This window comes from Pseudozyma hubeiensis, assembly GCF_000403515.1.
Source record: "Pseudozyma hubeiensis SY62 DNA, scaffold: PHS45, whole genome shotgun sequence".
NCBI lineage: Eukaryota > Fungi > Basidiomycota > Ustilaginomycetes > Ustilaginales > Ustilaginaceae > Pseudozyma > Pseudozyma hubeiensis.
The window spans coordinates 295,716-321,732 of record NW_012133827.1 but is presented as its reverse complement, the minus strand read 5'-3'; the positions used below and the strand labels follow the sequence as shown (position 1 = coordinate 321,732).

General features: G+C 55.2%; 7 protein-coding genes and 1 non-coding gene across 8 annotated transcripts; 3 read left to right on the top strand and 5 right to left on the bottom strand.

Moving 5' to 3' along the window:
• Positions 1-58: 58 nt before the first annotated feature.
• Positions 59-2,794, bottom strand: PHSY_004540 (hypothetical protein; the record flags this gene model as incomplete). The annotated part of the gene is made up of 1 exon (XM_012335153.1): positions 59-2,794. The coding sequence occupies one exon, from the start codon at positions 2,792-2,794 to the stop codon at positions 59-61; it is 2,736 nt and encodes a 911-aa protein (XP_012190543.1).
• Positions 2,795-4,122: 1,328 nt separating this feature from the next.
• PHSY_004539 (hypothetical protein) lies at positions 4,123-8,052 on the bottom strand (the record flags this gene model as incomplete). The annotated part of the gene is made up of 1 exon (XM_012335152.1): positions 4,123-8,052. One exon carries the CDS (start codon positions 8,050-8,052, stop codon positions 4,123-4,125), a length of 3,930 nt encoding a protein of 1,309 aa, XP_012190542.1.
• Positions 8,053-9,445: 1,393 nt separating this feature from the next.
• Positions 9,446-10,321, top strand: PHSY_004538 (transport protein particle complex subunit; the record flags this gene model as incomplete). Its single annotated transcript, XM_012335151.1, has 3 exons — positions 9,446-9,508; positions 9,627-9,724; positions 9,820-10,321. 3 exons carry the CDS (start codon positions 9,446-9,448, stop codon positions 10,319-10,321), a joined length of 663 nt encoding a protein of 220 aa, XP_012190541.1.
• Positions 10,322-10,586: 265 nt separating this feature from the next.
• Positions 10,587-16,379, top strand: PHSY_004537 (hypothetical protein; the record flags this gene model as incomplete). Its single annotated transcript, XM_012335150.1, has 3 exons — positions 10,587-10,637; positions 11,575-14,946; positions 15,618-16,379. The coding sequence occupies 3 exons, from the start codon at positions 10,587-10,589 to the stop codon at positions 16,377-16,379; spliced, it is 4,185 nt and encodes a 1,394-aa protein (XP_012190540.1).
• Positions 16,380-16,922: 543 nt separating this feature from the next.
• On the bottom strand, positions 16,923-17,675 carry PHSY_004536 (translation initiation factor; the record flags this gene model as incomplete). The annotated part of the gene is made up of 1 exon (XM_012335149.1): positions 16,923-17,675. The coding sequence occupies one exon, from the start codon at positions 17,673-17,675 to the stop codon at positions 16,923-16,925; it is 753 nt and encodes a 250-aa protein (XP_012190539.1).
• Positions 17,676-18,585: 910 nt separating this feature from the next.
• PHSY_004535 (hypothetical protein) lies at positions 18,586-22,826 on the bottom strand (the record flags this gene model as incomplete). Its single annotated transcript, XM_012335148.1, has 4 exons — positions 18,586-20,728; positions 21,484-21,548; positions 21,760-22,065; positions 22,785-22,826. 4 exons carry the CDS (start codon positions 22,824-22,826, stop codon positions 18,586-18,588), a joined length of 2,556 nt encoding a protein of 851 aa, XP_012190538.1.
• Positions 22,827-23,299: 473 nt separating this feature from the next.
• On the bottom strand, positions 23,300-23,373 carry PHSY_007631. Its single transcript has one exon. It is a non-coding gene; the product is annotated as a tRNA-Asn (tRNA).
• Positions 23,374-23,776: 403 nt separating this feature from the next.
• PHSY_004534 (hypothetical protein) lies at positions 23,777-25,747 on the top strand (the record flags this gene model as incomplete). The annotated part of the gene is made up of 1 exon (XM_012335147.1): positions 23,777-25,747. The coding sequence occupies one exon, from the start codon at positions 23,777-23,779 to the stop codon at positions 25,745-25,747; it is 1,971 nt and encodes a 656-aa protein (XP_012190537.1).
• Between the last annotated feature and the right edge of the window lie 270 nt (positions 25,748-26,017).

Below are 26,017 nucleotides of genomic sequence, written 5' to 3'. Positions count from 1 at the left end.
TCAGTTCGAATCGACTGTGACATCGACTGTGTGCGAAGTTGAGGAAGATGGTGTCAGGTTATAGAGCCAGCCCGTAGACGAACGGCTCGTGAACAGCGGCCGAGCTGTCCTCGCTATCCCCGCCCAGCGAGTCTTTCCTGTCCACTCGCGGGCTCGATCTAGCTTCTTCATCAGCACGAGGCTTGAACGAGAGCGAAGCGAGCAGTGATTCGAATCTTCCACCGACCGCTGCAGGCTGAGCCGTCACGGGTGTGGGTACAGACGCATCCGTTTGCGCCGACAGCGGCGTACACGGTAGTTGACCTCGCTCGATCGCAGACAGATGCATCCCGCCCGTCAACGGCGGAGTGCGAACGCTGCTCGAATCAGTGGCCGAGTATCTCCATGCTTCCCCTGCATTTCCGCTGCTAGCGCTGGATGTTGAAGCGGATATTGTGGCTAGAGGCTGAACGGCACCGAGGACGTTGAAGCTTTGACTATTCGTCGTACCACGTGCACCCGCTTGAGCATCCGACTGAGTACGAGAGGCTTCGAACGGCGAGACAGGGGTCGATGAACAACGCACGAAGGATCTTTGGGTGTTGAGGGATCGAGGTGCTGTCTGTTCGATGGGTGCCGATCTTGGCGTGGGTAGGTCGGGTAACGGTACTGCAGGAGGTGGACAGGGTGGTGGTGAATGGATCGAAGCGGTCGGTGAAAGAATTGACTTGCTGAGTTTTTTGCGCAGCGGTATGGCTGCACCCATGAGATCGGCGCTGGCTCTGGTGTTGCGGTTGCTTGCAATCGTGCTACCGGTTGACTGATTGTGAACGTTCGAATGAAGGGCGATGCTGATTGGAGGCTTGGCGCGTCTCTGCCTCAAGGAAGCCAGCTCCTCGCCTTCCTTTGCTTCTTCCGCGAGCGCCGGGTTTGAAAACATGTGTCTCAATCCAATCGCCTTTTCGTTCCGTTTCTTTTCGTTACTCTGCTTTCTGTCCAGCCCGTGATCTCCGCCAACTTCCTCTGACGAAGGCCACTTCCTCATCCTCAAGGCACCGTACTGTCTGATCGGATTGATCTTCCCACCCTCTTTCGACTCTTCCGCTTTCATCCTAGTGTCGCTCGTCGTTTCATCCTCCCCAGTGGGATACATCTTCCCTGCTTCCTCTGCCTCTCTTCTCCTGCTTCTTCCAGGACTACGATCCGGCGAGGCATGTGGATCGGCCCGTGGAGGCGAAAGTTGTCTCTGTAGATTCCGCATCTGAATGTTCTGCTGCATCACCAGCATCGACGCCCTAGATGGCTCGGAGTTTCTGTTCTGCGACCCACTGATACTGTTCAAGTCCCATTGAGGAGAATGTTTGTTGCGAGAGCTGTCAGGAGCGTGATTGTGGGTGGGGAGGGTGGGCGAATCCATCTGCTGAAAGTATGCGGACGGGTCGGGATCGGGAGTCAAAAGCATCTCGACCGGATCATTGTCGCTCGCTGCCGAGACATCTTGTTGTTGCAATGAGGAGGAGCGTTGAGATGGGTGGACGAGGTTGGGATGAGAGGTCCGGAAGCTAGAGGCGAAAGCAGTGGGAGGCGAGTGAGGAGACAGATAAATTGTACGCATCTCTCCTTCTCTCTTTCTAGAGACCCGTCGTAGATAGGGAGGTGGTTGCGCGACAGTGTAGTTTGCCGCCTCAAGGATGGATGGAGAAGGATAAACGGGCTCACTTCCGCTTCGAGTCCGAAATCTTCTTGTATACTGCTGCGAACTAACGTCGCTATCCGAATCGCCTGAGCTCGATCCCGAAGACCCGAGGGTGAAGGATGTGATCGCGGAAGCTGCGTCAAGAAGAAGAGTACGAGCAAGTGAAGATCGCTGTCTATTATGATGCGATTCGGAGATCGATCGTGTAGTTCTCCTCAGGCGCTGTTGAGGCCAGGATGGAGAAGCGAGCGCAGGAGTTGAATCGAGCAATGAAGTGTCGAACGAGATGTGTTCGGGAAGGTCGCTGGAGCCAAAAGTGAGTGCAGCGACTGTTCCCCCCACTGTATGATCTTGATGATGATGTTGTAGCTCGACGTCATTCGGAACATATAGTCCCAAAGAGTTACCTTCTCGCAGAAAAGCTTCACTATCGTCTTGCAGGTGCGAAAGCGAAAAGACATCCGGCGCGGAAAAACTGCGTCCCTGAGCTTGGTCCTGATGCTCGAAATCCCTCAAAAGCCTCTCAGGGATCGGTTTTCGTCCGGCAACCTTCTTCCGGGGTAAAAGGAGATCTTCGAGCTCGAGCTGTAGCCCTTCGCGTGGTTGTCTTCGCGGCTGCTTATTTGAGTAGCTTTCACTCGCGCTTCTGCCCCGAGCAAGTCTCTTTCTGACAAATCCACTGCGTAAAGCTGCGTATAGCGCACGTGGAGACCTTTTCTTTGCGTGCAGGCGCGAGAGCGGCGAGTTACTTGGTGATCGTGGGAAGCTTTCGTCGTCGGATACTAGTTGCGCGTGATACGAGGTTGGGCTATGATCCTTTTCACCGTCAACAGGATGGCTGGAGTGGTTGTCGTTGTCTTCAGAATCGCCGTATGCGGAAGCGAAGAGTTGAGAGGCGGGAATGGGTAGACGCTGGAACGGTCTTCGACGTAATCGCTGGAAGGATATGGAGTTGGAGTCGGAGTCGGAGTCAGGGTTCGTAGTCTTCTGGCCGATGACTGTATTGTGACACTCGTGTTCGGAGAAGGATGTGCGAGATGGAATAGTTGGCCCGGATTTGTTTGTTAGGGATCCGATGCTGCGGTCCGACACAGAAGTGGAAGGCGAGGTTGACGCCATGATGTGTTTGCGTGAAAGGAGGAGATAGACGAGATGGGTAGCGTACAGAAAGGTTCAAGAGGGAATGACAAGATGACGTTGTGAGTAAATGGGATCTGAGTTCTCAGTGAGAACCAAGAAGCTGTCTGCGATGTGAGGACCAAGTAGACAACTCGCGACCAATGAAGTTGGTCTTCCGACACGCTCTGCTCTGGCTCTACACGCCGTGCCGCTGACCAGAATTGGCACTTCTGTGAGAAGGCCATAAAGACCAGACACTTCAAAGCATGACAAGTGCCCCGTCTCGAGTTTCCCTGGAAATGTCGGTCAAGCACCCACAACGACGCACGTCCTACGGCAGCTTTCGTTGAAATGAAACTGCAATCGATGGACACGATGGCGTTTCCTCCTCGAACAACCAGGCTGAATCAGCTTTGGCTTGGGCTCCGGCCTTTCCAACGGGATCATAGGATTCCGTCTGGGTGCATGGCATGAGGCTTGATTGCGGGATGCCAGGGTCCACCTGTGCGTCGCTCCTATTGCAACAGTGTGTGCCAAGTCCTTGTGCATGATATCTTCGTGATGCGATCGCGGATGTGACTTACCTCTGTCTCTGCCCTGAGTGACGAGGTGCAACTACAAGCTGATTTGGTGAGACATGCAGCAGACGCAGGATCTGCTATCCGAAACCGGAAGTGAGGACGTCTCGAGGATGTCGAGGAGCAAGAAGAAGAGACGAGCGGAGAGTTGGACTCCACCTGAGATAGGGAAGTAGCTATATTTGATTTCAAATGCCTATGCATGTTTCTCGCCAAAGCACGTTCAGCCCAGGGGGCTGAAATACACCCACGCTATCCTGTGTGGTTCCTCTGTTCAGAGACACATTCGCCTCCACACGACTGGTTCTCGAAGGACCCGGACCTACCTGCATCAGTTCACAGCGCAGTCAGTGCGGGTAAGGTCCCGACGGCTGGGTGCCCACATCTCGCTTAAACTAAAAGCTAGAATGAAGATGTTCCCCGTTCCGAAAAAGGGGGCCATAGCGAGTGCACAAGGTTGGGCAAGAACATAGGCGAACCAGCGTCAACGCGGACTTCATGCCGCTTGCATAACTCGACAGCTCCGACAGGCATGCTGGCTGCATGAATCAACTCCCGATTTTTCTTCAACGATTTATCCCCGATCTCGTTTCAAGATCGGTCCCTTGGCATCACAACAGAAGCTGAGAGCAAGTCAATGACAATGGCAGACGAATTGGTGAGGGGTCTAAAAATACAGTGTAGAACGAAGGAGATACTCTCTAAGCTGATCATGAATGAAAGGAGAGGAACAAACCGTGTGCGCTTTTTTCAGATAAACTTGGCCCCTCCAGGAGTCGAGGGAGCCTTCTGGAGAACGTTGAGCAAGACGATCGCCGCTACCTCGTCCTCGCTCCCTGCCGTGCCTGCAGCGTTCGATGTATTCGAAGCATTTGAAGTAGACCGTGCGTGCCCTGTGCTTGTTCTAGATCCAATTTTAGACGGGCTCGAGCTTGGACTTGCGCTTGGAAGTGCCGCGTTAGATGGCCTCGCAAGGATAGCCAACTTCAAACTGAGCGGGGTCGGGCCGAATTTAGGAGGGACCGTGCCAGACAGCTCCTGCATGCGATCGTCCCACTTCAGCCAGTGAAGGAATTCGGGCCAGGTATTGTAGTACTCAAAGTACTTTTCATCCTGCAGCACAGGATGGTAGCTGAGCTTGCGTCCAGATCGCTTGCCGGGCGAACCTGGCGCGCCGCCGACCATGGGTGGCGCCGCGGTTCCGGAGAGCGCAGAGACGCGGATCAGCTCACCCGGTCTGACCGTCACAGTATGGGATCGGATGCTTGACCATGGCGTCGAGACGTTAAGAGGAGGTGCGTCCCCGGAGCGCGTGGACGAGTCGCTGCGACGGTGTGAGATGGAAGAGGAGGGATTGTTTGCAGGTCGAACTCGAGCCGGAGTAGACGAGGATTGAGGAGTCTGGAAGGATGTCGCTGCACGAGACTTGTTTGAACTGGCCGACCAAGGACGCCCGGAAGTCGCGGATGCGGTACCAGACTCCGCGTCCTTTGTCGCGACCGGAGCTCGATTGCCTCTCACAGGTGTTTGTGCGTTCTCCTCCCTGTCGATTGAGGCGGCACGATATGTAGAACCCGGAACAACAGGCGAAGCAGGAATCGGTCCAGTGGACTGCCTGACCGCTCGAACAGTGGGGCCTCGCTGCTCGTCGCCACTAGTCCTGGGACCGGCGACTCTAGTGCGGACAGGAGTCGAACCAGCGTCAGGGGCACCAGGGACCATAGAGCTCCTGCGGCTGTCCGGGTATCTTACAGCCGCTGTTTCGGCACCGGCTAAGTCAGGCACATAAGTGGCTGCGGAGTTCCTCTTGGTGTTTTCGACCGTGGCCCGTTGAGTGGCTGCCACAGAAGGGTCATCTTCGGCATCCTCAAAGGGGTCGTCGTCGTGCGCTGGTGGGACGGAACCACTTCGAGTCGTATCCATCGATCCTCCCCGAGGTGTTTGCTGCATGTAGTTTTCCAGATGTTGCGAGAGGTTACGATGCCCTTGCTGTATGCTCACCTGCTGAGGAGGAGGAATGGTCCCCGACGCCTCAACGTTGACCTTGCGAGCATACCCGACAACTGCGTCATTCAGATCAATGGACCCTGCGCCGCCACCCATCTTTCGCTCGTGTCCGACCTTCGACGTCAAACCTGAGCGATCTCGCGGCACGTCGTCGTCACGTTCCGGTGAATCTTCAAATCCGGCGGTGAGGTTGAATGCAGGCGAGGTGCTAATGTGCGCATTCCTGTGACGCATCGGGGCAGAGCCCAAAGTGCGGCGGACCGGAACCTCGAGGGGGGAGTCCAGGCTAAGGGTTTCAGTGCGCAAGGCCTCTCCACGGCGTCTCTCAGGAGTGGCAGGTGCCGCCGAAGTGCTGACACCGCGGTCCATTGTGTCATCGTAGAAGAGGTTTGACTCCCAGCTACTACGCGCAGCAAGACTCTTGGAGGTGGTCATCTGCGACAAGTCGCGATCCATCATGCCTTCGAGACCAAGACCGATCGAAACCGGACGGGCAAGATCGGCTCGCTCCTCGGCCGATCCAGTCTGAGGTCCGAACGATTCAGAAACAGGGACCGAGGCGAGTCTATTGATGGAACGATTCGACTTGGATGTTTTGGGCGTTCTGTTAAAGAGATTGAGCACGGATCCCCGTCTAGGCTTCTCCGGAGCCAGCGGTGAAGGATTGGTGATACTGAAAGCGGGCAAAGGGATGAAGGGAGGCACAGCCGTCGTCGAGCTTGTTCCCGGTGCGATATTCGTTGAGTCCGTCGTATACACCTGACGGGGGTGTCCAGAGGACCATTCTGGCCCGTGACCTTCGTCTGTGGGAGCCAGCGTCATCGCATCGGAAAACGGAGAACGATCTGCGTTGGCCGCACCTGCATCTGCCAGAGCCGCGTAAGGATCGAGGTAGGGACTCGCCTCCTCGTCGTCCTTTTTGCCCTTTCCGACTTTTCCGCCTGCTCTGAGTCCAACCCATCCGAAGCGAGGAGATCGCTCATCTGCCAGCGTTCGATCGTCGTCAAAGCCGTAGCTGTTGTTGGGCTTTTCGAAGACCGAATTGCTGTCATCGGGGTGCGCGCCTCGAAAGTGACGGTCCTCCGCGGCACAGTGGCGACGGCAGCACATCATGAGGAAGATCAGCATGAAAAGCCCTCCGACGCTACCCAGAGATGCAGCGATGGCGAACTTGGCTTTACTACTAAGACCTCCAGAGCCTGCGTCTGATGAAGAGTCTGAGGAGGCAAAGCCACCGGTTGAGCTGGTGGAAGAAGCGGCCGTGGCACGCCCAGGGGATACGCTTCGACTCGGCAAAGGAAGCGGTGTTGGGGACGCAGACGAAGATGATGGGTTGATGGCAAAGCCTCGCGTGGAAACACTGCGGTAGCCGCTGGACTCTGTCGTTTCGACTGAGAATTGCACATCGACACGCTCGGCACCGCTCTTGGGAGGGGTGCCCGATAGCAGCATTGTGGCTGGATCGAAGTGAACCCACTGCTCCGCTGACGGTGGGTCCAGCACCAGCTGCGGGGGCGTCTGGCCTGCTCGGAAGTACTGGCCCAGCTCTACCTGAAACATCCTGCCGGGCGTGACTTCTACGTCCGGCAGAGTTGAGACCGAGAACGGGGATGAGAAAACTGTTACTCGCGCCGATGCTGCGACAGATCGCATCTCGGTGTTGCTTGCGTTAGCAAGCGTGATCGGCACCGCGAAATGAAGAGGCCCCCCGTCGGTCAAGTTGAATGGCGGAGTGCCAGAGAAGGTGTTGGTCGACTCGTCGAACGCTAGCCATGGGCCTATTGAGGTGGTGTTGGCGCTAACGCGGAGCGAAGAGGTGTTGACAGGGCTGCCGTTCGCATCGACGATGCCTTCAAGTGGGAGTGTGGATTGGAAGGCCTGCCCTGCAGTCGCGTTGATGGCTGGAAACGGCGCTGCCTGAATGAGACTAGCGCCGCTCACAACCATTTGTAACGAGCTGTTGACACCGGCATATCCAGGCACGTCGCTGGCGGTTACGACGACGGTGTAGAAGCTTCCTGCCGTATGCACGTCTGTTGGAGCCAGACCCCACAGCGTGACGGTCTGATCGAAGTGCATCCAGTCTGGCAAAGGCGAACCATCCGCCAGCTCTGCTGATAGGTAGACTCGATGGCTGTCCGAGGTAAATGTGTCGCCTGCAAAGCCGATGGAAAAGGAATAGCCGAGACGCAAGAGCTGAGCGCCGGACGGCAAGATGGATTTCGCGCCAAGCGTCGTCGCGTTAGGAAGCTGCTGGGAAAGTGGCTTGTTGAGTACAGGGCCGGTGCCACCCATTGCGATCAGCTGGAAAGACGTCGACGCCTTGCTTCCACTTTTCTGATTGGTGGCCGTAAGAATCACCGTGTCGTTTTGACGCGCCAGTCCCGCAGACGGTAGGGAGGGCGTACCTGAGAGGGCAAGGCTTGCAGGCTCAAAGGTGGCCCACGATGGAAGTCCAGTGATGTTGTATTCCAGAGGTGCTGTGGCATTGACGTCGACGAAAGTGTTTGAGGCGAAAGACCACGCGTAAGGCTGACCAAATCGAGCAATCTGGGGAAGCTGCGAACTGGCTGGACGCTCGACGCGCACAGCTGCTTGTGAGATCGATGCTAGGACCAGCAGCGCAGCGAGCCAAGTTGGCGATGTCGCTGCTCTCGCAGTCGGCCTCATCATGTCGCTGTCGCTCGAACCGGTTTCTTATGCTGCAGGAGGGGTTCGTCTCAACGCTGATGAGAATAACTTTCTAGCTGCACAGAGGCTTGTAGGGCACGACCGCAACCTTTCTCGCACGTCGTGTATGTGCTCGAAGCGCAATGACTTGTAGATCGGCCAAGGTACTATGAGCCAAGATCTGTTCGTGTAGCAGCCGGAATAGGCTAGGGGAGAGATCGTGTAGTGACTGTGTGGATATATGGTGGTTTTCTTGAAGAGACGCGACCTAACGAAGGTGAAGCTGAAACGGGGATGGAAAGGGAGGGCGGAGGGATGTATAGAAGCTTTGGGGAGAGTTGGTGGTGGAGAGCGTAGAAAGCCTGGAAGGAGCTGCGACCGAGATAGACAAGACAAGGAAGAGGTGAGGGCTGACGACGATTCCTGTTTTGGCAAGTCGGACGCGATGCCGCCGATTGAGGAACTTCGCGCGTCCCACAGGATGCTGAGCGTGGCGGTATGTGCGCCGCGGACAGCAGAAGGTACAACTAGCGCGAAAGGGTCGTTCGAGCGCGTGAAGAAATCTCGTACACTGACGGGCGAGTGCCGTGTTGCGATACAGGCAGCCGTGAGCGAAAAGAGAGCCTCTGCTGGCCAAACGAACCCGGTCCATCGCTGAAGAATGTCGTCGACGATTCCGCGTACCAGAAGGCAAAGCCCAGCTCCGCGATGGGGGATCTTCAACGCAAGGGGTCGGAGAGAATGTAAAGGCTGTGATGTGTAGGCTCCACGCAGCGGCGCAAGCGACACTGGTGAAGCCCGGCGATCATGCGCACAGTCGGAGGGAGGCAAAGGAAGGGAGAGATCTGCAGGGTCCAATTTGACAGGCACAACTAGCTTCGGCGATCGTCGATATGCAGACACCTCGAGCAAGAGACAGGGCGAAGAGTCGGCTTCGGTGGCTTACGTCGAACCTGCCTGTTACAGCGATGCATGGTGGTTTTGGATGCTGAAGAGCAAGGGTGTAGAGCTGAAGAGAAGTAGCAGCGAACGGCTGTGGCATGCACGAGTTTGTCGCTTGTCCCTTGCATACGTCGAAGAATGCGCAGCGGACAAAAATTTATCCAGCCGGCGGCTAAAACATTGTTGGGTGAAGTCTTCTAACATCTTGAACCAAAAAATCTCCCGAAATCCGAGTCTCTCAAATTTAGGCTTTCAAGCCTTGCAGCGCAGCGTTACACGGACCATCCTGCTTTCCTTCATTGGTTGCCCTTCCTTGCCGTCCCTGTCGAGTGTCATCTTGCTCTCTCGTCTTTCTTTACTAAAAGATCTTTCTGCGTCATTCTGTCGAACACTCATACTTCCGACTCAGAGTCAATCAGCATTCTCTGGCCTCGTACTCAGTCTCACCAACGGGATGTCCACGAAACAGTACAAGCAAGCAGGCGAAGATGTGTGGAAGAACAGGACAGAGAAGATCGTGAGTCTCTAAGGCCATCGAGGATAGGACGTTTCGTTCAGCGCTTACATTCTCTGCCCATTGCGGATTTCGACGGTCTCTCCGATCGTGTCGCCGCGTACGCCTTCGCCACGAACAGAACGCGGAGCTCTTCACGCTGACCTACGGAGCGCTGGTCATCCAGCTGATCAAGGATTACGAAGACTACGCGGAGGTCAACAAACAACTGGACAAAATGTACGTTCATTCGCCTATCCTGCATGCAACCTGCATCCTTGAGGCACGACTGACTCCTTTTTGCACGTCCATTCACACTGTGTTGTGTTCGGCAGGGGCTACAACATCGGCACAAGGTTGATAGAGGATTTCTTGGCGCGAACCAACCTCTCAAAATGCTCTGACTTTCGCGAAGTGGGTGAGGTCGTGAGCAAGGTCGGATTCAAGATGTTTCTCAACATCACACCTACTGTCATCCATCATCAGCAGGAGGACACAGCAGCACCTAGTTCAGGTATAGCAGCAGCGTCCGCAGCTCCAGCAGGCCAACAATCTACAGCAGCATCTGCGCAAGCGTCGTCAGGGTCTCGCGAGTTCAGCTTGATAATCGACGAGAATCCACTGGCAGAATTTGTCGAACTTCCTCGCGATGCAAGAGCCGGTGGTTTGTGGTTCAGCAATGTGCTAGCTGGTGTACTGCGGGGAGCACTCGAGATGGTACAGATGCAGACCGAATGCTTCTTTGTGTCGGACGCGCTGCGAGGCGACGACGCGACCGAGCTTCGAGTGCGATTGATCAAGCATCTCGACGAAGAAGCACCCATTGCCGACGATTGAAGTTGCCCTGCATCACCGGTGATCCCAGGCGATCTCTCTACAGTGGATAGGATTCACTCCCACACGACTTCTCATCGAAGCTTTGATCATGTGCTTTCTCTCCGAGTGTACTTTTACCTAGCATTCATTGTCCTTTGTGTGCATGTCTCCCACATTCGACTTCAAGGTTCATCTTCATCTGCGACCGATAGTGCTGCTTCTCCGATGCTGGGCTGAGTAAACTAGACATTTCCGAGGACAGGGGGTGACGAAATTGACGCGACGCATGGTGTCGTCTCCGGTCGCCTCAGAGACTTATCGGTGTAACTCACTTGACGTGACCCGTGAACATGTCACGGAGGCGATAAGGATGCTTCTCGGGAATCAGAGTGATTGCAATGATGAAGGTTTCCATCTGCGGGCACCCCATCAGCAAAAATTGGGTTCCGATTTCTGTTGTGTTTGCTCGCTGCTACAGCGGCGATGCAACGAACCCACAACGCAGCTCCGCACGACCGTTTCATAAAGTAAACGAGCAGTCCATCTCAACCGGGCTTGTGTGGCTTCATCGCACCTTCCGAAGCAATTCGAGGATGCATGCAGCCCAGCAGCATGCGCCGTTGACACCGAAGCGTCCACTGCAGCAAGCAGATAAGCGCTCGACACTTTCCACGCAAAAGCGTCCTCGATGGCGGGCTTGCTATTGTGTTCAGGGCTCGTAATCAGCCAAACTCGTCACGTTCTCTGGGCTTCTTGGGAGGCATTGAGACGTGAAATGAGCCCAACTTAGCAAACATTGCAGAATCGGGATCGTGGGAACAGATGCAAACCTTGTTTGTTGGTCAGTTTCTCACGTTCTGCTTGAATGTGAATGTTGCGCTTGATCTTTTTCGTTTTGCACAAAGCCCTGCACAAAGCCCTGCCCTTGAAGCTCAAACCTAGTCGGACCACACCGAGGTCGTGTTGTCGTGACACGCAAGCAGATGCTCACTGGCCGGCTCGGACTAGCCGAGCGCGATGTGACTGCTCGTGTGGCTGCGCTGCATTCTCCCACGCCTTCAGGCTCAAGATTCTGTCGCTCAGCTATCCAAGTCTCAGGGTCACTGTACCGTTTAAGGCGAGGAGTTCGACGTTCGTGGATCAGCATTAATCCTCTGCAGCTGACTTCCGGTCCCTGACCATGCCGTATGAGCTCGCCAGGACGTCTGCACCAATTCACAAGACCCTCTCTGCCCCGGTCGGAGGCATCACTCATCGACCTCTTCCACGCATAGCCGCGTGTTTCTTGCCGTTGCATCGAACGTTTAGAGCACCAATACATCGCAGGATCATTGTTATCGAGACTTCGAGGGTCCAGCCGCAACGGGAAACGTTCTCCATCTCCGATTGGCATTGCATCAGAGATGTCTACATCAAAATCACCACACTCAGGGGCAGACGCGGACGAGCTGGTTCAAACTCCTCCGCTTTCGAAGTCTGTTCCCGAAGACACGCTCTTCGCCTCAGATGAATGGTCGTCGCTACAGCAGGCCCGCACTCAGCATCCCTTCTCTCCTTTGACCCTCGACGACTTGGGTCTGAATCCCCCCGCCACTCCTAGCGCTTTACTAGACATCGTCGTGCCGCCAAATCTAGCAGACCAAGGAGACGACGTTGAAGTTACGCCGGCCGAAAACGTCGCCATCCCAAAGCATGATGCTCCCACCACTATCTCGGGCACGAGTGACTCTGCACAGTCCGAAGACGTTTCCCATCAGCCAGTAACACTCGCCTCAAGCGATGAAAAAGCCTGCACAGAGACTCAGTCTACATCTACGGCCACTGAAGGCCATGAGTCCTTCTTGGCCTCTTTCCTCCAGAGTCTCACAGGAGGAGAGCTGATGCCCGTAACCCGAGTCTCTGCCTCGGCGGGTCCATCAAGAACCGAGGTGGAAGCTGAAGCAAGGTCTTCTGCTTGGGTAGAGCTTTCGCAGCCTGGCACGATGGCCAACGTCGGAGCCTGGTCGAGGATAAGTGCCATGCAGAAACATCATGACCCCACCGCGTCTCCGCACAATGGCAGGGCCGGCAAGAGCGTGTCATTCGGTGTCGCTGGGACAGGCGCTTTACATGGCAGCATGAGAAAGCCTCCGAAAACAGCTTCAAGCCGATTCGTCCAAACAACCAACGCCCCAGTTGACTCTGCGTCCGAGCTGTGGTCGTCCACGTTATCGTGTACTCCGCAGCAAAAGTCTCCCTCTGGCCACAACGACCACGCAAGCACAAGAGCTTCTTTCTCACATCCTCACTCAATCGTTGGCAGGTCGCAAGGATCCAAGAACCGGAATCTGTGCGGAGGGGTCGGTGACAAAGCTTTATACTCGACGCCGTTGCAGCGCTCTGAACGCAACAAATCTCGTCCCTTGAAGTCGGAATCTTCACATCACTCTGGAGCAGATAAAGCGAAGGCCAAACTGTCTCTAGACCTCTCCAGCTTGAGCCATTTCTCGTTGCCCCAAGCCATACCTTTGCAGCCGCGGCCTCGCTACCCGATCTCCATGGTCGAAACGGCTGCACTCTACGAGACCGATCAGGATACGGATCGCGAGTCCGACACCAGTCCTTCTGGTAGCACTCCTTTCTGTGTGACCTCGAATCCAATTTTTCCTGTCTCAGGAACAGCTAAGAGGAAATCGTTCGACCGTGCACAGCGCAACGACCAGCTGCGTTCGGCCAACGAGCTTTCCAGCGTCGCTGTCAGCTTCAGTCCACCCGGCAGACCTTCCAACCCGACTTCTGAGCATCGAGATGTCCTCTCCTTCTCCGGAGATCCCAATGGTCCTCTCAAAAAAGTGCCTCTGTCCAACGTTGTCCGGTCTCGAAGTTGGTCTCATGCGTCTCAAACCTCGTCCAGTACTCAATTTGTACCACCTGGGCCGGTCAAACCTGCAAATGCGGACAAGACGGATCACCCGAAGCTTTCGCAGTCAACGTCAGCGGGAGATGGCGCGGCATGCTCATCTTCCCTCTCGAATATTCCCTCGTCGGAGCGAGCAAGCTCCACGGGAGCGTCATCGAAGCGCGACGCTAAAGCCTTTGCAACATTCGTCAGCAACGGAAACCGAAGTGCGTCATACGACTTCACACGTCAAGCACTTTTGGACTTGATACGTCGGACGAATTTAGGGATGGCACAGAACACACGTTCTGATAGCACCGCGGCTGGTTCTTTACCTTGTAGACCTCCGAGCAGCTCAAAGGAGTGCAGCTCTGTTGCTGTCAAGCCAGTGACTACAGCGCATGATGCTTCTGTCAGCTGTCCTTTGAATGTGCCAGCTGACCTACAGGCACGGCTTCAAAGCTGGCAACATCATCGAAAGCGACAGAAATTGCCGGACGAGGCGCCGAATGATACATTAAGGGACACGGCGGCATCACAAATCTGTAGCGATACCGACCCGAACGAACTCCTCAAATCCAGTCGAAATGCACTGCTTGCAGAATTGCGAGTCGGAGAACATTCTTGGTCCAACAAGGTAAGCAGTGCCGAGGAGCAGGAGCAAAAGTCACGCAAACACGAGCACTATCAACGCCTCCTTAATGAGCTCGACGCTCAGATGCAGACAATGAGGCGTACTGAAGCGCGGAAACAGAGCGAGAAAGAGGCGGCCGACGATCAGCCGCGGGCAGGCACTTCTCAAGATGGATCCAAGAAAAAAGCTGAGTTCCGGAAGCCCTCCCCACCTTCAAAGGCTTCTGCAGCGAGCAGCTCGAAAACCATTGGCTGCAACGCCACGACTTTTGTTTCAAATGATGAGGAAGCAGCTCAACTTTCGGTTCAGCCAAGCCAAGGAGATATTGCTAGAGCAGGTGGTACCACACTGGTCGCGCTGTCTTTATCGAAAGACGACACTCCTACTGTTAATTCGTATGCAGCGACAAAAGGAACGGGTTCAGACTTTCTTACATCAGCAAATGCTTCCGCGCCAAACACATTCAGCGCAAATCCATGCACTCCTGCTGATTCTTCCGCCACTTGGACAGTCGGTCCTGCATCAACGTCTTCCGGGTTGCAGAGCTTGCCTTCGGGCTCGGGATGGCTGCCAAATTCGTCATATGGCTTTGACAACTGGCAGCAGAATCCCGTTCGATCGCAGCCCACGTTCAGGCATAGTAGTCACCAGAATGCAATAGCGCTTTCGACTGAATGGCAAAGCTGTCCAAGAGCTTTGATCCAGCCTTCGTGGCTCAGTAGCTCCGCCGGGGATAACTCCAACCAGACGGCGTCACCGATGTCGGTCACATCTGCCGGTTGGACACGATCTTTACATCAAGGAGTCGGAAACATCTCGAACTCATCATTAGCCGTGGAACTGATGTTAAGGCATCCCAACTGGAGTCGCGACTTGCTTCCTGGGACTTGGAACCACACAAATACCGTGCACGCCCCACACCACATCGACACATCTTCTTTCGCCATCTCAACCGCGGCAGGAAATTGGGGTCGCACCTCAGTCACGCCGCTGCAGGTATCGAATGAAGCTGCTCAGACTATCGCCGCAACCGGCAGCTCGACCATCAAACGACCTTTTTCGCCCGGAGCAGAGGTGATTTTCTGGTCCGTCAAAGGCGAACATTCGGTGAAACTCAGAGGCACGGTTGAAAGCGTGAGTACCTGCGCAACGGCTCATTTTGCTGCATCAGCTGACGACCATCCCTGTTGGAGACTACTCCGTCCTTTCTGCCACAGATGTCCGATCGATCGGCCAGCATCATTGTGATCCCAGCAGAAAATGCCGATCCGATGGGCAGTGGCACGAACGGATCTGGAAGTGGGATCTCTGACCAAGCGCAAGCCAATCAGATGATCTACTCGAACGTTCCTTTCGTCAACATTGTAGCCAGAGACCAAGCGATGGTTTTGGGATTCTCGTGACTCTCGAAGATGGAAGAGTCTTGACACGCTTGACTGACAGTCGGTGTTGTTCGCTCGGCTCATCTCGACAGATGGCGACACTTTGCAGCTTCTGCCGCTCGAAGAGGCGGGATTTTCTTGAATATGTTAGATTTGCTGAAAGTGCAATATCAGGAAATATCGAGTGTGCTCGGATTGCGGATAAAGGACAGGGAGAGGCGACGCGCGTTTCCGGTAAGTTGGCGAAAGTGATCTGTGTTTCTCCACTTCTCTCACAGCCGCGCTCACGACCGACCAACACCTCATCATCACCGTCTTCGCTTCGCCTTTGCCTCCCATCCCACGTCCACTCATCCTTGCAAACTCAAATTTACTGGCTCTTGAGTTCCCCCCTCGCCATCACAAACACGTCTCGGATTTAAGTCGAAGTCTCTCTGTCAAGGTTTTGCCAAGAAGATGGACATTCATACGCTCCACACGTCGCTGGTTTCGGCATTCTCATCCTCCAAATCCAAACCTGACGAGGTGCGTTCTCTGCTCACGAAGCTGAAGATCGCCTTGACGGAGCACAACTTGCTGGTGCCTTCGGCGTCTTCCTCCTCATCAACGTCCGATCTCGTTCTTGCACGAGAAGTCCTCGAAATCGGAGCCTTCTACTCGGTCCGCATCTCGGACATCCCCGCCTTTGACCGTTACATTTCGCTCCTCACGCCCTTCTACGACGCCTCTCTCCCCACTTCCTCGCACTACGAACCACTTCTCGGACTTCGACTTCTACGACTCCTCAGTTCGAACCAGATCTCTGCTTTCCATACCCTCATCGAAACGCTACCTACCGATCTGGTGAATGGTAGTCGATTCCTTCAACATCCGGTCAGCTTGGAAAGGTGGTTGATGGAGGGATCCTACTCGAAGGTGTGGAGGTTGAGTAGGGAGACACCGCCTCAGGATGAATACCGGTTCTTTGTGGATCTGCTGATGGATATGATTCGAAATGAGATCGCTAGTTGTGAGGAGAAGGCGTACGATAGTTTGGCACTGCACGATGCAGCTACGTTGTTGTTCTTTGATAAGTTGGATCACGTATTGGCCTTTGCACAGACCGTAAGTACCAACCACCACGTCGGGGAGTCAGTAAAAGTGTGCGGTCAACTGACAAAGAAATCTTTGCTGTTGGGTCGATAAAACAGCGTGGTTGGCAAGTCAACCCAAAGACACAGGTCGTTTCGTTCACAGCATTGAACGCCAACGCAAGTTCCACCACAAGCATCCCCAAGAAAGCCACCATCGCAACCAATCTGTTGTTCGCCAAGGAACTCGAATCGATCGTGTAAGCGGGCTTGGAACAGTTGGCAAGCTGCAGCCATGGTGGACGATGTAGTTTGCGCACGATTTCCTAGCAAGACGCTTTTGACAAGATGGAATATCAACGGCCTTGACAAGCTCAAATACAGCTGCTTGTTGGGAGCGAAAAAGACGCAGTTGCATGAAGCATCTCACCTGATTCTGTGCGTGAGCTGAAAGACGAAGACTGTTCACACATCTCTGCCCAAAGCTCGAAGCGTGCAAACAAAGTGACATTCTGTTGAGCGAGTGGTAAGGAAAATAAGTGGAGTGAAAGGGAATGACTGTCCATGAAAGAAAGGGCGTCTGCGCCGAAACCGCCTTGAAAGGGGAGTCCTGACCTGGGTCGAGGAGCACCCCGGGAAGTCTGAAGAAACAAACCGGTCACGGCGATGCCAACCCATGCTGCTGCTGCTGTTGATGTCGTTGTAGATCCGGGCTGATACTGCCCCTTGTCGGCGTGGCACTATCGTCTCTAGTCACGAAACCATTGACGTAGCTTCTGGGGTGGTCCGCTGCGCTACCTATCCCCGTCTGCCGTCCTGCTGCTGCCCCGGCTTGTCGATCCAACCCTACCTGTGGCGGTGACGCATGTCCACCACTACCATTGCTCAACATCGATGTCGGCGGTGGTGACAGCGTCTGCCCCGACGACTGCTGTTGCGTCGGGTAATGCACCGCATAGTTCGATCTGGACTGATTCCTCTCCAATTCGGCCTGCAACTGTCTCGCCAACGCCGACGTCTCCACGGGAGTCTGTTGGGGCGTATTCGCAGGTGCAGCTTGAAAACCCCATCCAGGGTTGCTACTGGAACTCGATTGGGATCCCCACGATCCCGGCCCCCCTCCTCCACTACCGCCGAAGAACGACTGTGGGTATAGCTGCTGCTGTTGCTGCAAGTGGTATGGTTGACTGCTAGAGGAGGAGGAGAGCATCGCTACGTCCGCATCCAGGGATGACGCCCCTGGTGGTGGTTGGAAGCGACGTGTCGAGGGACCAGCGGCTGGGTTGGTGGTGTGTTGGGGTGGGAGCGACATCTTGAGCGTATCGCGGATCTCGTTGAGGTCGTTGCCGCGATCGCCGGCGTGGAAACCGTGCTGCATGGACCCGATGAGGTCGTCCATGTTGAGCGCCATTGTGATGGATTCGGGGCCGGAGAGAACGGATTGAGGGCAGTGTAGGGGTGGCCAAGATGGATGGAAGAAAGTCGTGCGGGATGAGGAACGGTCGACGAGGAGCTTGTTTGATCTCGGTGTCGAATGCGAAACTGCACCTCGACGGTGTGAAGGACGTAAGGATGCGCCTCCTTTGACAACCGTTCTGTTCTTCAAAGACGGATGCTGCCACCGCAGTACTTGTACCGGCCCAACGTATCAAGCCTCCACAAGTAGACCTTCTTTTCCCGTAGAGGTGTAGCAGGGCGGCCTTGAATCCAAGTCGATCGGTGTCCAAAAAAGGTCAACGCAGCCTTCCAGTAGCTTCAGACGTCCCAACTCAAAACGTGTCGTAGTCGTTATCGTCCAAGCAAAAGGGATCGAGAGGTAGATGAAGTGAGTGGATGGTGTGTGAATCGCTTCGACTTTGCTCGAGCTGCGCGTGATATTCGCTTTGTTCCCTTTCCCACTCTCTCTCACTCTCTCTGGCAGAGTGCCCCTCTCTGTGTGCTCCGAGGGTGCGCGTTTTTTAGTGTGGGCTGATGCGGGAATTGCGGCGCGGGCGGCGAGTGGAGCACCCGACCGACCCTTGCACAGGAAAGGGAAAAAAGCACAGAATGAAAGCGCTGTGTCGTGCTGCACAACACACGGCTCCGTTCGCCTCCATCCGGACCCCGGCAATCTGGCGGGCACTTTTTTCAGCTGAAGAGAGCAGTTCATCGCGGCACTCTAACAATGAATGCTTTTTGGGGGCGCACCGGATCCTCGGACCTGTCCTTCATCAAGTCTCGACTTCATGACAACAACACAATGCTCTTCGACTGCTGTACACTAGTGTCATGAAATATGCAATGCGGACAAGAGCGAGTATATGGAGATAGTCCGTGTTCGATTAGGTCTCGTGTTGCATCTCGTGAAACCGCTTGTGTGCAACGAGCATGAACGGCTTCAGCGCTTCACCGCACTGCTCGCATTGCACCGAGTCAGGATCGGTTTCAAAGGTGTCGCCTCGTTCCATGTCGTCTGACAAAGGAGAGGACGAATGATCCGGTGATCGGGGCGGAAGCCCCGAGTCTGGGTATTCTTCGTGATCGTGCTGCATCCATATCTCCATTCCATCACCGCACACGGAGCATACCAACCCCGCAGTCGTGGCAGCTTTGCTCTTTCCTTTGTCTTTGGCGACCTCGGTCGCATCGGCCAATTCGACAGCTGCTCCTACCTCACCCGACGAAGCGAGATCGATGCCGTACTCCAACGCAATCTCTTCCCTCAGATCTGAAGGTAGGCTGGCAAGGAAGCTTTCGTCCAACTTCGCTTTCTCCTTGATTCTTCCATGGTCGTTGGCCGGCATCGGTCCTGCGGCGAAGAAGCTACCAAGCGCTCTTTGCGGTCGCTTCTCGCTGAGCTCCAGCGCGGCAATATTGATGAGATTCATCCCGTCTCCAACCACATCGTCGCCTCCAATCAGCGCACGCAGCAAACCCTTGCACGCCTTTGCGATCGCTGCTGCTCGTACCTCCCTCGGTTGATCAAGCTCAAAGATCTCGACGGGCATCTTGGTCTGCTTCGACACGCGGTTACTCCAGCCCTGTCGAACACTCAACCGCACCTTCATCGGATACCGCAACCACCCGGCCTTGGTTGCGGCTGCTGTTGGCGGCTGATCTTGGTAGTCTCGAATCGTCACGGTCTCGTTCTTGATTGTCGTTTCTTGGCTGAGCGGCTTGGGCTGCTCTTGCACCGCTTGATGCTGGGTGGTGAGCTCCAGCTCGAGCCTTCTGAGCAGAGACAGAGATAGGCGCCCGATCTCTTTGTGAATGGCAGGCCCACGTAGACTCGGATACGGATAGGTGTCCTCTATCGACAACTGAAGTGGAAAGTCGGGTGCCGGAACAACTGGCTCCGCATCGCGTCCACTGACCAATGCCCACAGCCTGGGACCGATCACCTCGCCAAAAAGATCCATCATCTGTTCCAGCGACAGCATCTTTCTCGCAGCACCGACTGACACCTTGACTTTCGCTTTCTCTTCTTCATCGTCAGAGGCGCTTGTTGGATCCATAAAGTTCATGCGCGGTCGCCCGCTGCTCTTTTCGTTCGAAGCGTTCGAGTCCGGATTGAGATGGTCTCGGATCTTGTCCACCACTACTCGACCGAAGCCGGGCAGCTTGCGAAGGTCCAGAGGGTCTAAGAAGGCAGTGGTGTGTCGCAACAGATTCGATTCGACGAGACTGGGCCCATTGCGATGTTTTGGGCCTCCACCTACAATCGGAGGGCAGAACGACGTCTGTTGATTCGGTTTGTTGAGCGCTCCGATGAGCTTTGCTAGCGACTTGCTCGGAGCGATTCCGGCGGAGCACGTCAGCCCGACTTCGTCCGATATGCGCTGTCGGATGTAGTACGCTAGCCTGGCGGCCACCAGCACACGCTCCTGCCACCAGTCTGGCCGGCTCTGTCCCAGATGCTGTGCTGCTTCGCTCGGATGCGTGTGTCCGGGTGGATCAGCGGGCCACGCTTGATACTCGAAACCGTAATCCTCTAACCTAGGGCTTTGATTGGGTGGGTTGAGATCGAACCATTGACCTGACCCTGCGCCTTTGCGCAAAGTGTTGAGATGGTGATCGATCATGTCGGTCACATCACAGAACAACTCGTCCATGCCCAGCTTCTCGACCCGCTTTTCCCAAACGATGGACCTGACCAGTCTCCAGACCTGACTAGAGACCTGTCGAAAGTAGGTAAGATCCTCTCCGTTGACTAGCACCATATCCGGACATTTTTGGAGCGCATCCTTGATGCTGTCGAGCTTGGAAACGCCCGCTGCACGAGCCTCGTAGCTGATGGTGGCAACGAGCGCCTTTTGCTGGATGCCGATGGGGATGCCAACGAGCGAGGGGTCTCTTTTTCGGCAAGCAGAGACGTAGAAGGCGTCCAGATCGAGAGCGATGATCACTCGGGAAGCGAGAAGAGGAACATCTGCGCCATTGTCTGATGCAGACGGCGAGATTCGCTGACGCTGCCGCTTAGCGTGTCTGGAAGGAGAACCATCGTTGTCTCCGTCACCGAAAGGGCTGATATTGTAGCTTTTCGTAGGCTTTTTGAAGGGTGAAGTAGAAGGGCTGCGCCCCGTCATGATATCTTGACTCTGCGGTCCTGCATGTTCAGACAAGGCAATACCGGCCTCGGTGATGCAAGATGTACAGGGTCAGTGATGGTATGGTTGATCAGTCAATCGCAAGAGTCGAAGTTCGGATGCTGTACTGAGCTTCACTAACCAAAAATCGCGCGTCCGTGCTTTCGAAGCCGAATTTCCTCCACACTTATGGTCGCACGACAACGGTATGCGGCCTGCCACTGCGAAAAAAGGGCGGCCACTCGCGGCTCTCCCTAACTTTTGCGATAAGTGAGCAACAGGTTCTCAGAGGTCGCATGGCACAATCTGGCTGTACGGCGGTTCGGGGCTCGTTGCGAATACACTGTAGTGGCACTTGTCCTTTGACCACAGCTATGATGCACGCAACGCCGTAGTCGACACATGATTAAGATCTAATCGAGATCCTGTGTAAATGAGCTTAGAGTGGTATTGCAGATCGTCTAAGAGAGGTAGACGTATTTGTACGAGACATAGGCGATGAGGCATGCGAGAGGGATGAACATGAACAAGGGGCTGTTTGAGAAAGCACAAGGAGGTATGGTGTCAATATAGCTGCTGATGCTTTGCGGGCGTATTGCTGATTGGCGCGAAGGGCCACGCGCCGTCCGAGTCGACGCTATGGTGTTTACTCACTGGCTGTTGACGTTTGTGTTGTTCTCGTTGGTCACGGCGCCGCTGGTGGTCTTGATCTTCTGAGTCTGTGAGTGTTGTAAGGGGAGAAAAGGAAAGTGGTTAGCTCGGCTGAAATCTCTTATCATAGGTACGTTCTGCGTCGCTGCCGCTTCTGTCCGGATGAAGCCTCCTCGCTCGGCCTCGATAGCAGCACAAGCCAAGAGTCGACAGACACGGAGATAGTAGCTGCCCCAGAGAGAGGAAAGAGTGGTACAGCTTGCAAAAGGGGATACTTACGCCGCCCTCGAGCTCGCCGACGAGCATGGGCCCAAGGAGTGCACGTGCATCCTCAGAGTGTCCGACGTCCTCGAAAGCCTCGGTGGCATCCTTGCCGGCCTCGGTGATCAGCACTTCGTCACCACCGGGGTGCTCGTCCATGAACTTGCTGACGTTGTAGACCTTGCCGTCGATGAGCAGCCAGAGGTCATCCGAGGAGTCGTGCTTCTTGAGCTCCTCCATGGTGATCTTCTTGGCGTCGGACTTGTTCTCGGTGTCGGACATTTTTGCGAGTGTAACGGTGGGGTGGGTGACCGGTTGATGGAGCTATGTGGGGTGAGAAGAGGCGGATGGTGTGGTGGAAGAAGAGACATGGAACGCAAGCAAGGTCAGTCCAACTGTCCAACTCACCCTTCCTCTCACGCAGAGAGCGGTTCAGCATTTCCATGCGAGCACCGCCAAATCAAAGAAATCGTCAATGCACCCACACGCACTTTTCTCCGAAAATGTTTTGAAAGGCTTGGGGGAAACCAGGGTCGGAGAAGGCTATACCAGATCAGGTGGAAATTGCCGAGCCTCAACGACGCAAAGTGGTTTCGGCTCCCCCGTGCGAGCGTGTTGCGTCGACTGCAGCCGCCTGCTGCTGCCTTCTTTTGCAAGACCAGAAAATTGTGCGTGAAATCTTTTTGGCGCTCGTCACCTCCTCTCGCTGGAAGAGGTGGACGATGCTTCTCTCTCTGTGTCCAGGCTGAAGACGCTGTAAGCAGCTATTTTGTTTTGGAACGTGAAATCGAGCCTTCTGCGTCGAGCTGAGCCTGTCTTCTTCTTAATCCCTCCGCACGCCTATTACAAATCCTGTACTGGTCAAACCAGCTCGCCATTGGACAGATCGTCGCTGTGTGTGTTTCAACCCCGCCTTTCGATATTGATCCGCTCCTGGTCCGTGTGGGGGTCCGGTCGCGATGAGCCTCTTACAGGACCGCGCAATGGCGCTCCTTGGGACCCTATTACGTTTTCAAGACGGCGTAATCTTGGTGCATCCGTACGTGACGCCACACCCGGTCGACCTCTGTATCTTCGCGGGGCATCGACGCGCTGATCGCCGACAAACTTGCCCCTCGTTACGAATTTTGAAAACTTCGCTTGCAACCGTACCTTCCCTCTCGTTGCGCGGTCGCCTGCATGGTTCGTTGCCAGGCACCCGACTGCTGTGCGCATGGCAGAGTCGCTAGCCCTTCCCCGCATCGGCCTTCTTCTACTCACACCATCCATCTATGTTGCGTTACGATCCCCAGCTTTCACCCCCAGTCGTATATGTTGGCTTACGCCATGATCCTCCCCTCCCTCCTTGCTTCCACCCATCACGACCTCCCTCTGCGAGTCTCTTTACATGAACGCGATTGTTCGATCTTGGTCTCGATGCTGCATGTGCACCTCGGCTCCCGATGGCGTAGCACTCTCGACCTTCTTGAGAAAGATTCAAAAAGCAAAAGTGACGACAGAATTGGGGCATAAAAATCGTGAACACCAATTGAAGGGGAAAAAAGAAGCAAAACAGAAGCGACCCCAGGCGGGCTCGAACCGCCGACCTCAGCATTAACAGTGCTACGCTCTAACCAACTGAGCTATGGAGCCGGAAGCGGGTGCGCTGATGTCACGTCACGGGAAAGTTGCAAATATATACCCATCGAGTTGAGACACGCTTCTGAGAGCTGTTGTGGAGACGAAGAGAGAACAACACCAAAGTGAAACATGCTGGCGAGCGGAAGGAATACAAGCTTGACCCGCTAGGACTATGCCTCCATTTCTTGCTCGTCTACCTCTTCTTTACCGCTCTGATCACGCTGCTTCGAGGCCGCAATTCGCCAATGTGCTCGTAGGCAGTCGTCCCTCATCTCGCACGTCGGATGCGCCAGCCACAGGGCTGCGATCTCGGAGGCGCATTCGGCCTTCTTGCTGGCACCCTCCGCTCCAGGTCGGCAATTGGTGATCGCGCTGTTGTGACGTCCCGTCCACCCGGCGCTGCCTGTGCGGACTCATGGGGCTCCTCAACCTTATTCTCAAGGCGACCGTCCTGGTCCTCGATCTGCGCGATACATACGACGCTCTCGATTCGCCCAAGATCGATGAAATCGGACGCAACGAGCGGCAGGTGCTCGTACGCAACGCCGAGGATGGCACCAAGCAGCTGACCATGCGCAAGCGCGTAGGCACCACCAAGCGAAAGGCGGCCGTCAAGTCGGCACTCACCACCGTGCTAGTCTGGAACCTCTTTCACAAGGTCGAGCCCATATGCGATCGCACCATCGCCTGGTTCGTGCCATTCTACGACTCGCTCAAGACGCTCTTGCTAATCTGGATGCTCTTCACGAGAAGCTACGGCGCTTCCATCCTGGTCTATCGCCTACTGGCTCCCGTCGTTCGCCCATACGAGCCTATTATCGACAGCATCTTTGGACTCTCGCTCTCGCTTCTGGCCTGGTTCGCAACACTCCTGGCTCCGCTCACCAACCATTGCTCAAGGTTACTACAACGTGTAAGGGCTTTGGTAGGACAAGCTGCACAGCCTCAGCGGGAGCCATCGATGCCAGTCAATGCCATCAACAAGCATCCACGACGACAGGTCCCTGGTACATCAATACGAGAGCAAGCCAAGAAGAAACCTCCTCCACCATCCGTTCCGCCTGCCTCGGTCAAGTCCTCTCCGTCCTCGGCAGGCTCTTCGCTGAGACACAATGGCTCACGACCGCAATCACGAGCCGGCCCAACAAAAACGTCCCGAACTCTTTCGGAGAAAGCATCACAGAACAGTCTCTCAGCCACACATCGGGTCCTTCAGGAGCTTCCAGTGCCTAGGCATGACTTCGAGTCGAGCGCACCTGCCGCGAGCACATCGACCTCAGCTTTGGCTTCGACGTCGGACACGGCTCCTCCCAAGGGCAAGCTAACCAGCGTCAAGACGGAGCCAGCCGAGTCTAGCGTTGCTGTCCCTGCTGCGCCTCTGGGTCCGCCGCCGACACCGCCGACTGGCCTCCACAATTACGCATTCATTCCGGGACTGACACCGCAACGCTCGGGGCCAGCCTCGCTGGTCTCGCCGACGCCTCGCTTTCCAGGTGGCTTCGCCTTTTCCTTCGCTGCTCCTCACGTTTCTGGGTCCAATGGTGCTCACGCTGTCCCTGGGCAGGCCCGACTACCCGCTACAACCCTGATGGCGCCGCTGTCCATCTCTTCCTTGCAACCCGCGGCGCCTGCGAGTCGATCCAATCTACTTGGCCTGCCTGGTAGTTCCGCAAGCAGCATATCGACTCATGAGAGCGTTGATTCGGCGCAGGATGACCGAATTGTCCCTCCACCTATCGGACACGCCGGTATTCGCAAAAAGCCGTCCTCGCGATCCCTCAATGGTAAGGCGGCCGGTGGCCCTGGTCTGAATGCAAGCAGAACGGCACCGACTTTGAATTCCAAGAAACGAGTTCGTTCCGACGAAAATCTGGACGGTCAAGAGGTCTCAGCAGGAGAGGCGCAATCGAGATCAGGCTCGCCCAGGAAGCGCGTTAAGTCTGTCGCCGGAAAAGGTACGACAAGCAGAGACGCAGTACACTCGGCCACCACCGAAGCTCGGACAAAGACGAAAGCAAACGGTACGAACGGAAGCAGCACGGCAACGGGAAAATTTTCTGTCCAGCGTAAGAAAGCTGCGTCCAAAAGCACTTTGCAAAAGTCAGGGACGGACAAAGTAAAGGCGGCCTCCACCGGATCAGATCCTAGCACCAAATTTGACGAGGCAGCGTCGTCCATCGACACACCGACCTCGACGACCGAGAAGACGAAGATCACAGCGACCAAGCGGAAAGCGACAACTGCGCAGATGTCAACGCAGCGTTTTCTTGCAAGGAAGGCGCCAAGCTCGATCAAGTCTCGTAGTCAGTCGGCGGAAGCAGCAGAAGCATCCGAGCCTCCGCAGCGCCTTACTCGGAGTCGGACCCGACAGAATTTGGCCGAGTAGTGCAGTTTCAAATAACCATGGCCCTCCTCTTCGCATTGCATTGTATCGTATCGCTCAATGACAGCTATTGACATACTGAAGACACCCCTAAGTACAGGCAAGATCTCTTAACCAAATGATTCGTATGTAGTCTAAGGCCTGATTTTCCGGCCGGAAGTACGAACGACCTCCACGCTGAGTTTTCTCGGAAGATGGAGAAAAAAAAAAGAAAACAAAAAGAAAAATTGAAAAATCCCGACTTCGGCATGGACTACTGGAGGAAAAAAGCTG